We start from the raw sequence: 12325 nt of genomic DNA, 5'->3' as shown, positions 1-12325 counted from the left end.
CTGGCAACGTTTGAGAAATAGAAATAAGGACACTTGGGAAGACCAACATTGGCACCTTGCTCCTTTAAATACATGAGGCTAGAAGAGCAGAGCAGGGGGAAAAGGTCCATTGCAGAGCCAGGCCTGGAACCCACTTGGGCTGATTCAGTTTCTGTTGCACCAACCACTGGCCCAACTTCTATCATGGGGGGGAAATCTACAGTAATGGCCATGACCTCTCTGGAGTTACACTAGGTTCATGCTGGGGTAGCTGAGGAAGGATGTTAGACCACTGGCTAGATACAGTGTAAAGGGCAGTGTGTGCAGTACATTGTGTACAGCACAGTGCACAGGATGGAGCCACCCGGCATCTTTTATAAGGCACATTTCCATAGCAATGAGAATCTGGAGCCTGCAGCCGCCAATTCACTGACACCTGCACAGTGATTCTAGTCTCCCCTCCCGTGACGTCCATCAGTCTTCCAGAGCTCCCCTTCCTGTACACTCCCAGCCAACCCAACACACTCAACGCCCCTGTCCCACCACCCAATCTCTCCCAGGTCCCCTTTCCACACACCCCTTCTCCTAAACCCATCCTCCACCCAGACACGTGCCCTCTTGCACAATGCAAATGCTGGCGTTCATCACCCCTCTCCGTTTCTCTCTCACACCCTTCCCTCACCCCAAGCCTCCAACCTCTTTGCCCTTCACGAAGCTATTGGGCCAAGTTCATCCCTGGTACAGTCAGAGGCGTCATGTTGGGGCTGATGCGATCCAAGCAGCATAAACTTAAGGCGCTCTCCGTGCAGTTACCCCTGGTGGAGGTCAATAGAGCATTGCTCACTGGGGCCCTTCCTCGTGCATACTAATGATTAGAGCCTTTTGTTATGTCTGGCCACGCACTAGGCCCAGAGCAGAACGAGGGGCAACGTTAATGTGTAACCAGGGGGCGTGGGAATGGGGGAGTCACTTAACATTTAATCAACAGGCTTGAAATGTTAGGAGGAAAACGTGTTCGCGACAGAGGATTTACAAAGTCAAGGTGATGCGGACAGTAGAACCATAACCAACAGCTTCACCTGGGCTCCAGCAGCCTCCAGCCCAGCCCGAGAGCGACCTGGAGATGAGTGACGACTTTCCCCTTTCCGCTCCAGGCTGGGCACACTCCAGAAAACGCCTTCCCGATTGCACAACGTCTCTGCCCGACTCCGCATCCCAGCCCGAGGGAGGCCCCTTGAAAAGGCTAAGAGACCAGGGCCCTTTCTCATCAGACCATGGCAACTGGCTCCATGGTGCTTGGACTGGTGGTGGCTCCCATGGGATGGGTCTTGCTGCTGGCAGCCACGGTGACCCCGCAGTGGAGAGAATTCTCCAGGCGGCCCGGCTTCCCGCGGGACGTTTCCTTCAGTGACGGTCTGTGGGAAAGCTGCGTGGAGGTGATCAGTGTGCCGGGCAGGGCGTGCCAAGCCATCCCCCAGGAGACTGCCATCTCCTGGCCCATGCAGATGCTGAGAGCACTCACTGTCATCTCAGTGCTTACAGGGGTCCTAAGCTACTCTCTAGGCCATGTGGGGGTTCGCTGGTGGACAGACTCGCCCAACCCCAAGCTTACGGGAACTGCTGGACTCCTGCTGGTTCTCTCCGGAGCCATGTATCTATGTGCCACATCCTACATGGCTTACAAAGTCCTAGAGAACATGGCCAACCCCCAGACCCCTGCGGGGGACAAGTTCCGGCTTGGGACCTGTCTCTACCTTGGCTGGAGTGGCGGAGTGGCTGAGATCTTGGCTGGGATCTGCCTGGCCATCAATTTCCAAAGGAAGGAGGAAAGCAGCGCAGGGAATGTGGCTGCTCCTTACGAGGTGGATTACTGAGGAGGGACTCCCAGGCTAGCGCTGGGAGAGGAAACTGAGGGAGTTGGGCACTGGTCTCTGGGGGATTACAACTGTCTTTTCCTTGTGCACTGAGTCCACGTGGGTCGCCTGCTGTAGCTGCTTGAGCATGACTGTGCCTTTACCTTGCTGCGCTAGGGTCAAGCTGCACATCTTCAACCCCGCAGGACTGGCATTGCTGGTAACAGGGATATACGGGCTGGCCAGGCAGGGAAAATCACGCTCCCCCCACCCCACACACATACACAATCAAGCCAATTTTAAAGATGGGCTGATGATCGTTTCCCTAATGAAGTGTCTCAGGGGCCCTGCCAGCTTTGTGGTTTTACCAGTCTGTAGGTTTGTCTCCCTGATACTACTTGAAAACTGCCCCCCACCCCGCCAACCCAGAGAAGGGGCTGAGGGAGGGCGCAGCAGAAGAGGAGTGCACGCTTCCAGCTGTGTCACATCTGTAAGGGGCAGGGGGCAGCATCGTGAGGGCAGTCCTGGGGTGGAGAACTGGCAGTGGAGGCTGGCCCAGAGGTGATCCAGCTGAGGCAGGCTGATAAGGGAGGAGCACAGCTGGCAGCAGAGTTGGGACTCTCTAAGCACAAATTTGATAGGGGTGGGATGGTGCCTGCTGCTGCTGCGGGAGGGTAGGAAGGAGACATGCAAATGCTTCCGACCCTCAGGCAGAAGCCTGCAGGGCTCAGCTGCTCTCCATGGGCTATGGGGCTCTGCTCTCTGATCTTGGGCCATGGAAGTGCTCAGATAACACAGCACACGATGATATCACTCACCTCCACAGCACCCTGGCACAGTCCCTCTCTTTGAGGTCATCTCATTTCCTCCCGAGAGGGGCTGAATATCCCTCAGGGCAGGAGAGGGCAGCCTCTGAAGTGAGATGAAAGCAAGGAAAGAGCGATGGAGAGAGACTATTGCACAGAGAGGTTTGTGAGACTCAGGGCTGAAGTAGGGGGTGGGATCCTGTCTCTCTGGAGCCAGCTACTCCCTGCATTTTAGAGACAGGCTGCTATTCCGAAACTTAAAATCCAAGAAAAGGAGGCAAAGCTGGACCTGTCATCAACACAGTTTTATTCATGCCCCAAGAAAACCAACCTTGCCTGCTTCAAACAACCCCTGTCTATTCCAGCTAGAAGTGGCCAGATGCAGAGAGAGTGAGGATGGAACAGAGAAGTGGTTTGATCATACAAAAAACCTAATCCTCCACTGTACACAACTCTGGCAGGGGAGAGTGCTTAGAAAAAATTAAAACAGCTTTGACAATAGAAAAATATAACAATGTCTATTTCCTTTCCCAAAAGCTCATAAGGGATTTCCCCCTTCCCAACAGGAACAAGCCCCCAAGCTAGCTGAGACTGGAGGTATATTATAATACTTATCTCCTAGAACTGGAAGGGAACCTTGAAAGGTCATTGAGTCCAGCCCCCTGCCTTCACTAGCAGGACCAAGTACTGATTTTGCCCCAGATCTCTACATGGCTCCCTCAAGGACTGAACTCACAACCCTGGGTTTAGCAGGCCAATGCTCAAACCACTGAGCTATCCCTCCCCCTGAATTACAGAGAGGGGGTGAGCAAGGGAATAGCTTCATGCGCGGTGAGCCAGTTCTAGCTGTCCAGAAAGCTGGGGCAGCAGAACCAAGCAGCGAGGGTGGTAACTTTAGGGTGCAGGCAAGCTCAGGCACCAAAGCCTATTGCAAGCAAGAGGAAGAGTCTCACCAGGCTTTGAATTGGACTCCAGCCCTGGCAGCTGCTGAAGATAATGAGATGATGGAGGCTCAACCTTCTCCTGCCCTAAGCTGCCAAGGAAATGCCCTGCTAACTCACTGCCATTAGCCAGAGGCAGCTTCAGGTTCACGTGTAGGGGGACAGGGTGGGTACATTTCATTAGAGCAAACCCTGGTTCCTGCAAGAGTCAAGGTTATCTAGAATGGGCCCTGAACTGATTTGTCAGCAAAGGAAGGGGACTTGGGATCAGGCACTTGCATAAACAAAACAAAAATGGAAAGTTAAAATGCTAGAAAACAGCTGCATATTTTACTGAAAATTACTGGCAGGGCTGCAGCGAACCAGCTGGTGTCAGCCTGTCCACGCTGCATCAGGAGTGAGCCTCCCAACCCGCCTCCTCAGACTTGTGCTAGTGCTGCAAAAATAGCTGTGTGGACACTGCGGCTCGGGCTGGTGCTTGGGCTCTGACAACTAGGGGATGAAGGCAGGAGAGCCCAAGTCGCAACATTAAAAGCAACATCTACACCGCTAGTTTTAGAGCAGTAGCATGAGCCCTGCTAGCACACATCTGGGGAGGTCGGCGGGGAGGCTTGTTTTCCAATGCAGTGTAGACAGGTCCAGAACAAAGCAGAGGTCACTCAACAGCAACACATCCATCACCTTCGAGAGGAGCTGGATCAGATCTTTACCCTGGCTAAATGGACTGACAGCCGACATCTGTAACAGGGCCTTGCAGCAGAGGATCTCAAAGAGTTTTGGCCACATGAATCAAACTACACAGCAGCTTTATGGAGGCAGATCAGTCTTATCCCCTTTTAAATATAGGGAAACTAAGGCAAATCACCCAAGGCCACACTTGGGAGTTAGCAGCAGAGCAGAGAATGGCACTTAAGAGTCCAACTCTGTCCACTAACAAATACTGTTACACAGAATTATTTGTACGTATATGAAAACCAGCTTCTCTCTTTATCAAATGAATATCTACCACTGCAAGCAGAGCCAGAGGGGGCCAGGCAGCACTTCTCTGATCCTTCTATCCATTAAAGATTCTTCTATCCATCACACGGGCTCTTGATTCTGATGGGGCTCTGGATGGATGTCGAGTGATGAGAAATGCCAAGGCATCAACATGTTGAATATCCCAATCTCAGAATTATCTCCAGAGAGACCGTTCTGGCCTCTCAGCGCTGGGTTCAGTTACTCAGTGAAGTAGATGGATGCATATTCATTAAGCATCACTGGGAAATGGAAACAGCAGTTCTTTTAAAACAAGCAATTCTCTCTAGACTCAACCAAGGATCCATTCTGAGAATTCCTCCCTCGGTCCTCAGAATTACAAGGCTTTGTCAAAAGTAGTTCCCTGCATAAAATCCTGCTCTCAGGGGAGAGCCTTAAACGCTGTCCTTAAAACGCATCCCACATTCCAGTTAAATTGACGCACTGCGTGCTGTGAGCGAGCACCACTCCTCCTTGCTCTCAGAGCATCACGTTTCTTATTGGGACAGAGACGACAGGAATCTCTCTCTGGAATGAGAGAGGGACGTGTTATTCCCTGCGCTGGAGGTTTATGAAAGGAAAGTTATTGCCCAGGATCTCCCCCGTTCCCATGTGTTATGGCGTTGCACCGGCAGCTTCCTGTGGACTGGATTCAGCGCCAGGTTCTGCTTCTAGACCTTCAGCCTGGCTTGGCCTGGGCACCCACCACTGGTGGATTTCCTGGTATAACTCCTGATTCTCTTCTTTCCAGTGTCTGAATTTCTCCGAGGTCAGTTCCGAGTCGTTCAGGAGCTGATCGAGGATCTGGAGCTCAGCCACCTTTGCCTGCAAAAGAAAAAGAATATTCCCGGCTGCTCAGTCCTTGTGCATCAGAGGGCATTACACGGCGAGAGGGCTTGAACGTTTCACCTACTTTAAGCGTGCTTTGCAGGGCCCGGACCAGGTGAACTCTCTCGTTGATCCGGGGGTTCTTGTTGCGCTTGATGAAGGATCTGCGGTACTGCTCATGGGTCAGGAGCTGGCGCGTGCCGATGAGAGACACCCCGCCTTGCTTCAGACACTTAATCAGGGACTCCAGTTCTTCGCCAGGGGAGTCTGCATGCAGAGGGGGGGACATAACACACAGCAGATAGAGTTAGAGTGGGGCTGGAACGGCCTCCGTGCCAGGGCGATGGGCTTGTGGGAGTAGGTGGAGCCTGCTGCCAGGATGGCCCCAAGCAGATCAGGCCCCAACACTACAGCCAGTTCAGGAACCTGGTACTCTGTGGTCAGGAGGGTTATGAAAACTTCCACAGAAGGCGCCGGAGAAATACGACAGGCCCCAGACACAGTGGCTAGCTCACAGAATGGCATGAGCTATGGCCCTTTGGACATTCTAACACCAATCGTACTGGGACACACCAGACCAGATCCTGGGGGGAGGCTGAACAGAAAGGGGATGGGGAGGGTCATAGGAGATTCTTCACAACAAAGGAGAAGCTCTGACACAACCCCTCCCCCACCCGCCATTCAGCACCCCCCTATCCAATGCCCACCTGCCCCAGAAAGGACCCACTTGTGTAACGCAGCCCAGAGGATTCATTAACTGCTATACCTGGACCAGTCACCAGAGGGCCACACTGAGCGCAGGTGATGCTCAGCGGCCCCAATCCAGGCCTGGTCTCAGAACTGCAGCGCTAGCACTTACCCAGGGGCGAGCAGGGCCTGCCACTGCCAGGGACGGGGCTCCCCAGGGGGCCCGTGGAGTTGGGGCTCCCCATTGCAGCACTGGGCTGGGCTCCCTCCAGAGTGGTTAGCAGCTCCCTTCTCTTCGGCAGCTGAGGAAGAACATTAGTTTAGAGACCTCCCCCGACAGCAAGGAATCCCAGCTCCCGAGGTTAGGAAGAGCCACGATCCTCTCACCCTTTGCTGAGCTGTGTTTGACACCCACGACGCAGCACCACCCGCCAGCATCCGCAAGGGGAGGGCCAAGAGCTGACCCCATGTCCCATCACACAGGGCCAGGGCTCTCCCCAGCTGGGCTGTAGGATCCGCCCTCCTCCCCGATGACACTCACCAGATCAGATCCAGGCCTGGGAGCATCATCATCAGGATCCTCAGCTTCCGTCTCACTGTAGCAGTCTGGCAGGAGAAGCACAGAGGGGACTATCAGCAGGAAAGCCCGAACCAGCCACGGACCTTCGCTCCCGTACAGCACGTTGCCCTTCTCTAGCTCCTTCCATCCAAGGATCTCACAGCACTTTAGTGAGAAGAAGGGGCCCAACCTACCAGCTGGGGATGATCCTCACAGAGTGGGAAGGTGGGGCAAGGCCTCTTGGTCCCCAAGCTGGTCATCTAACCATTAGGCCTCACTGCATCTCCTCACCCAACCTTGCTCCAGCCCTGCTGCCACTTGTTGACTGGCTCAGCAACAGGATTCTCATCTTCACCCCCTCCTCATCATACAGCGCAGCAAGCTCCTCCCAGGCCAGGAAAGAAGAGACTGGGAGCTGGACTGGAGCCAGGCTTGCCCGTATCTTTGGATTCTTGGTCTTAAGGGGGTGGTGCCTGCAGTCAATGCAGAGCGGAACCCTTTTCCTTGACCCCTCTACCCCAGACTCACCACCTTTTTCAGGGGTGTCCCTCATTTAGTCTCAAAGGTCCTACGCTGCACACAAAGTTGGGGTCCCCTCGCTTTTGTCAAAAGGCATGTGCGTCGGCAGTCACTGCGCTGAGGTTATAAAAGTCCCAGTGCCAATGGGATGGATCCTGCCACATTTCAGGTCTCTCATGTGAATCACTCGTGTGTGCCCCTCCTTTCAGATCTCACTCACCGTGCAGTTGGGCCTTCACCAGCTGAACACAGAACTCTGGAGAAGAGACGCTCTGTGCCACTGGGCCCATGCTTCAGACCCCCAAGCCAGAGGCAACTGACTTTCCTCTCTCCCCCTAGTGAGGACTACTGGGCTCCAACGTCCAAGAGCTTTGGTTCCCCACCAGTACTTTAAATGTCTATGTGCACCTGTCCGGGGGGGCAGGGGGGGCGCACAGTGGGGGAGGTCACAGACCCAGCCAATTATAAGGAGAGCAGTGTCCTGAGGGGTGCATTTTAAGCATTGTCTTCCTGAAACGGCTGCTCCCAGATTACAAGAGACCCCCCCACACAAACACTTTCAGACCACTTGCAGCACTGGCCCCCCTCCCAGCTAACTATCCTGCCCCAGTTTATGTAGATACGGGAGTGGAGCCCGCTGGAGTCAGGAGGATGCTGGGAGGGGCTCAGCCAGTCACCCTGTAGGGACGTGGCACGTAATAACGGGTTCGCAAGGTGCCCGGTTTCTACCTTCTTCTGTGTGCGGGAGCGATTCCTGGGCAAGCTTGTATTTGGTTTTGGCAGCGATCAAACCACTCACCCACCTGGGAAGACAAACAGATCACGTACAATCACCAAAGAGATCCCCTCCCAGGCACTGCCCCTTCCATCACACGAACCACCTCACGCGTGGGGAAAGCCATCTCAGACCAATGCTTTTCGGAATCAGAGATCCAGCCCTCTTCCACAGCCACCTCCCTTCCTGGCAGCCCGAACCCTCAGGGCAGGTTCCACAAATCACAGTCTGCCTTCACTGAATCGTACCTGCCATTTGGACACAGCCTCCAGTGACCACAGGGACTGTAGATTCAGGCTGGTTCAGCCCCTCCCTAGAATTCTGGAGCTTAACTGCATCCAGGTAATTTAGCGAGCAAGGAGAAGGTTTTGTAGCCAGTCATGGATCACCACAGGGTATTTACTTAGCAATGTCAAATCCTGCTACTTACATGCTCAGATCAGCCAGAGTCTCTGCTGCGAAGATGAAAGGTTTGTACTTCTCATGGCAGAGCTGGAAGACACTGAAAGAAGAACAAGGACGTGGCTACATTTTCCACAAATTCCTCCAGTATTAGCGGGCAGCTGTAACTCTTAAGAGTGAAGCTAGTGTCCATTTCTTAGCTCCATTTCCAGCCTCCCCCAGGGCTAGCTGGGCTCTGCTGAAACACATGTTCACCCTTGACTTGCAGAGCCTTTTGTTTGGGATTTTTAAATTACCCTCCCCTTCCCCCGAAATTAATCAAATTCAAACCCATCCACAATGAGCAGTCTGGACAGAGCCTTTCCCTCTAGGCAGTTCTCTACATTTCCACCTGGTAGATGGCGCTCCTGCACCACGCCCTACAGCGCCGCCTGCTGGGGGAGGGCTGCTTGTTTCCCCTGCACCGTTATTCAGTGCCTCCTGCTGGAGAGGCGGGGACTGGAGCAGCTGGGAGCATCTCCCTGCATCGTTGCGTACAGCTAGTCCGCTTAGCGCCAAGCACTCTGATGGATGCGCTACCCTACGGAGTATGCTCCCACACCATCCCCAGCAGCAGGCAGCTCCTGGGTGCTTCAGGGTCCTCCTCTCCCAGGTTAAATTCACTCTCCTCTCCCGAAGCTGAGGTCTCTGTCCAGCATCTCACACACTCACTATTTCTTCTTCTGCTCCCGGGTGCTTTCCAGGTCATAGGTCGACACGTTGATCAGGCCTACGGCTTTCTCATCCTGGGCGGTGAAACAAGGGGCATGTCACACACAGGGGGCTTCGATGCTGTTGGCATTTAGAAGCAAGATTCATTGGGTTTTGGGGCATCACGTGGGAGTCTGTGGCCAAGAGAGCCACTGTACCAAGAAGAACAAGGAGTCCAGTGGCACCTTAAAGACTAATGGATTTATTTGGGCATAAGCTTTCGTGGGTAAAAACCCCACTTCTTCAGATGTCTCCGTGAAGAAGTGTGTTTTTTACCCAAGAAAGTTTATGCCCAAATAAAGACTAATAGATTTAAGGTGCCACTGGACTCCTTGTTGTTTTTGCGGATACAGACTAACACGGCTACCCCGATACTTGTGCAAAGAAGGTAAATCAACAACGTGCGGCTTACTCCGAGAACATCATGCTGTCCTGGGGGACCTCCTGCGGGGGAGGGATAGCTCAGTGGTTTGAGCATTGGCCTGCTAAACCCAGGGTTGTGAGTTCAATCCTTGAGGGGTCCATTTAGGGGTCAGGGGTTTGTCTTGTTTTGAGCAGGGGGTCCCTTCCAACCCTGATCTTCTCTGATTATAACAATAAAATAATAATCCCCAGTTCTTCTCATCTAGCTTTTCCGCACATAGGCCTAAATGCGCTTTACAGAGGAGATCAGGGTCCTCCTTATAAATGGGGTTGGTGGAGTCAGAAGGTGGGGAAAAGCCCACAAACCAGGTGCAGGATCCACCTTCTTCCAGCTCTCTCTGTGGGGCTGTTACACTCACCCACCCCTCTTACACGTCACCCCTGAATTTGGCTCACTGAGTTATCTGAGCGTAGAGGAGTCTCATTTGGGGACATGCACCAACTGGCCCAGGAGAGAAGGTGCAGCGAGGACCACTGCTAACGGGAGGAAGAGGGACAGAAATCTTTACCCTCCACTCTAAACTTCTTAAGCTGACTTCCAATTCCAGTGGCTGGGCTGACCTAGGCCTGGGGGAGTCCACTGGGCTCTGAGCACAGCGAAGTCAAACTTGTCTCACTTTACACAGTCCCTGTAGATTTGTCCCAGGATCTCTGGAGTCCAGCAGCCAACACCCCCTTCCCTCCCGCCCTAAGCCCCCTGAGTACACGGCACCTCTGCTTACCCCTCTACCTGCCCCTTTCCACTAATCCCCAGCAGAGCTCGTGGGACGCACTCACACTGGGCTGGTTGTACCAGTAGAGAACGTGGCCCTTCAGCACAAACCAGAAGCGTTTCCATTTCTGGGACATGAATCCCACGTGGTCTTTCTTCTTCAGGAGCCAGCCATCGCAGTCTACCTTGCCCAGCTCCCGACAGGACACCCGCCGGCGGCTCAGCCTGGTAGCCACTCCTGCAAGGAAAGAAGAGACGGGGCAAGGGAGCTCTCTCCAACAGAGGAGCCACCAGCTGCCCATGGATCTTGCCCCAACCATGTCCTGTTAGTGGGGCCTGGGAGCTGCTTCTCCCCCATCCCCACCCCTCTGCGCCCTCTCACTGCTAGGGAACAGCAGAGACACGGAAGAGCCCTGTAGGCAGTGGGGAAAATCCCCTCTTTTTGGTGCATGACAACGGGGAGCCTGGGCCCTGGGTGCCCACACTCGTTAATGCACCAGCCATTCATCCCCGTCTGCCTCTGGTCACAAAGGAAATAAGCTTGGTGGTTCTCAGCCTAGCCCCTGGAGGGACCCTTTCCATAACTCAACACCACTATGGACTGCAGCTGCTGGCACCTGGCAGCGAGGAGATGGGGAAAGAGGGCCTGGTTCGGCCCAGTGCTGAGCCCCTCACTTCCGTGGCAGAAGCTCACCAAGGAGCAGAGGAGGGAAGAAGGGGAGGTTGGAGGGAAGAGAAAGGTTCAGAGCAGGTTCTCCCAGCCCCAGGCTCAGAACAGAAACACTCGGATTCTGCTCCACAGCCAAGAGGAGCAGCACCAGACGGAGGGCTGCCTGGGCCGTGCTCTGCTCCCCGGCACACAGACACCACTTCTGCAGCCCCAGGCACCACATCTGGCCCTTCCTTCCAGGTCTATGCAGCCTGAGCGCGTTTTGCATCTGGTGCCCACGTGGCACAGAACGCCGGGGAGCCACGTCCCACGAGACTCCTCTTCCCTCCTGGCTGTGTGGCCAAGCAGGGTCAGCCTTAGGAAATTGCACCCTGGTGCCCTGGCCCCCATGGGTATGGTGCCCCCCCATTGCCCTCATGGGCTCCCCGGGATCCCCACACTCCCTTCCCCCCAACCCCTGCACTGTGCCCCCTTCATCCCTAACACCCCTGCATTCCCCTCCGGCACCCCGGGGGGAAATTGAACTGGATGCACGGAGCAGCTGCATTGCTGCTCACACCTACACAGAACTGCAGTTCCTCTGCCCCACACACCCCTAGGGGGCTGTGTCGGGGGGAGCGAGGAGCGACGTCAGGGCTCCCTGCAGCCAGGTCACATTCCCCGCCTGCTCTGGGTAAGGAGAAGGCACGAGAGCAGCAGCTCCTGAAGCTCACCTCACAGCACAGCCCCAGTGTGGAAAGTGACCTGGATGCAGGCAGCCCGCGCACGCGGTTGCTGGAGTGTGTGAGAGGGACAGTGTGTGTGCACCTGAGTATGAGCGCGCTGTCTCTTTAAGAAAGCACTCCAGCTCATTCAGACATAGGCAGCTGTCTTGGGACCCACAGGGGCAGCAGCGTGGACAGATTCCCCCCTGCCCTGTCACCCCCACCCTGTTGAGACCAGGCGCATGGGCAGGGGGAGGGGGACACGCCGACATCAGCCTTGTCCCACACAGCAAACAGGACACTCCCAGTCCCGAGCAGCAGGAGGGAGGAGGGGCACCCCTGCTCTGGAGGAGTCACCTGGCTGGTCCTCCAACTGCCCCCCTGCAGCCTGGGTCCCCAACCCCCTCCAGATGCTGCTGCTCACCCGATCAGCCCAGCTACAGCAGGTCAGGTGGGACTCAGCAAACCTGCGCACAGTGCCCTCTTTGGCGGGTTGCCCTGGGCCACCGGCCCTGTGGCCAAGTTAATGTGCAACCTAAGAATGCGCCTTGGGCCTGGGGAAAAACAAACCTTTGTGGAAGGGGAGGAAACGCTCTGATCCCCTGGTTAACTTGGAGCTCACGACTGTCAAACCCACAGGGGGATGGGAAGAGGCCACTCACCTTTCTGCCTGGAGCAACTCTTGGTGCCGCTCTGAAAG

General features: G+C 54.9%; 2 protein-coding genes across 4 annotated transcripts in view; one reads left to right on the top strand and one right to left on the bottom strand.

Annotated features, from left to right (window-relative positions):
- Window positions 1-1253: 1253 nt before the first annotated feature.
- Window positions 1254-2095, top strand: LOC127039005 (claudin-7-like). The gene has a single exon (XM_050932082.1). It carries the CDS (start codon window positions 1254-1256, stop codon window positions 1851-1853), a length of 600 nt encoding a protein of 199 aa, XP_050788039.1. The 3' UTR covers window positions 1854-2095.
- Window positions 2096-2928: 833 nt separating this feature from the next.
- CNKSR1 (connector enhancer of kinase suppressor of Ras 1) overlaps window positions 2929-12325 on the bottom strand; it is a 31536-nt gene continuing 22139 nt past the window's right edge. For all 3 annotated transcript variants that reach the window (XM_050932681.1, XM_050932682.1, XM_050932680.1), the window contains exons 13-21: window positions 12288-12318; window positions 10317-10489; window positions 9078-9151; window positions 8395-8466; window positions 7919-7992; window positions 6653-6717; window positions 6284-6413; window positions 5510-5691; window positions 2929-5421 (exon numbers count right to left, since the gene is read on the bottom strand). In XM_050932681.1, coding sequence (XP_050788638.1) covers window positions 5212-5421; window positions 5510-5691; window positions 6284-6413; window positions 6653-6717; window positions 7919-7992; window positions 8395-8466; window positions 9078-9151; window positions 10317-10489; window positions 12288-12318 — 1011 coding nt within the window. In that variant the 3' untranslated portion in view covers window positions 2929-5211. The remainder of the gene's footprint in view (window positions 5422-5509; window positions 5692-6283; window positions 6414-6652; window positions 6718-7918; window positions 7993-8394; window positions 8467-9077; window positions 9152-10316; window positions 10490-12287; window positions 12319-12325) is intronic.

Source organism: Gopherus flavomarginatus, chromosome 22, assembly GCF_025201925.1.
Source record: "Gopherus flavomarginatus isolate rGopFla2 chromosome 22, rGopFla2.mat.asm, whole genome shotgun sequence".
In the NCBI taxonomy this organism is placed as follows: domain Eukaryota; kingdom Metazoa; phylum Chordata; order Testudines; family Testudinidae; genus Gopherus; species Gopherus flavomarginatus.
Note: the sequence above shows the minus strand (reverse complement) of the source record. Positions and strands in the feature narration are given on the sequence as shown.

Bases quoted from the DNA above. Each gene is read 5' to 3' on its own strand.
- LOC127039005 (XM_050932082.1), top strand. From the start codon at position 1,254: ATGGCAACTGGCTCCATGGTGCTTGGACTGGTGGTGGCTCCCATGGGA.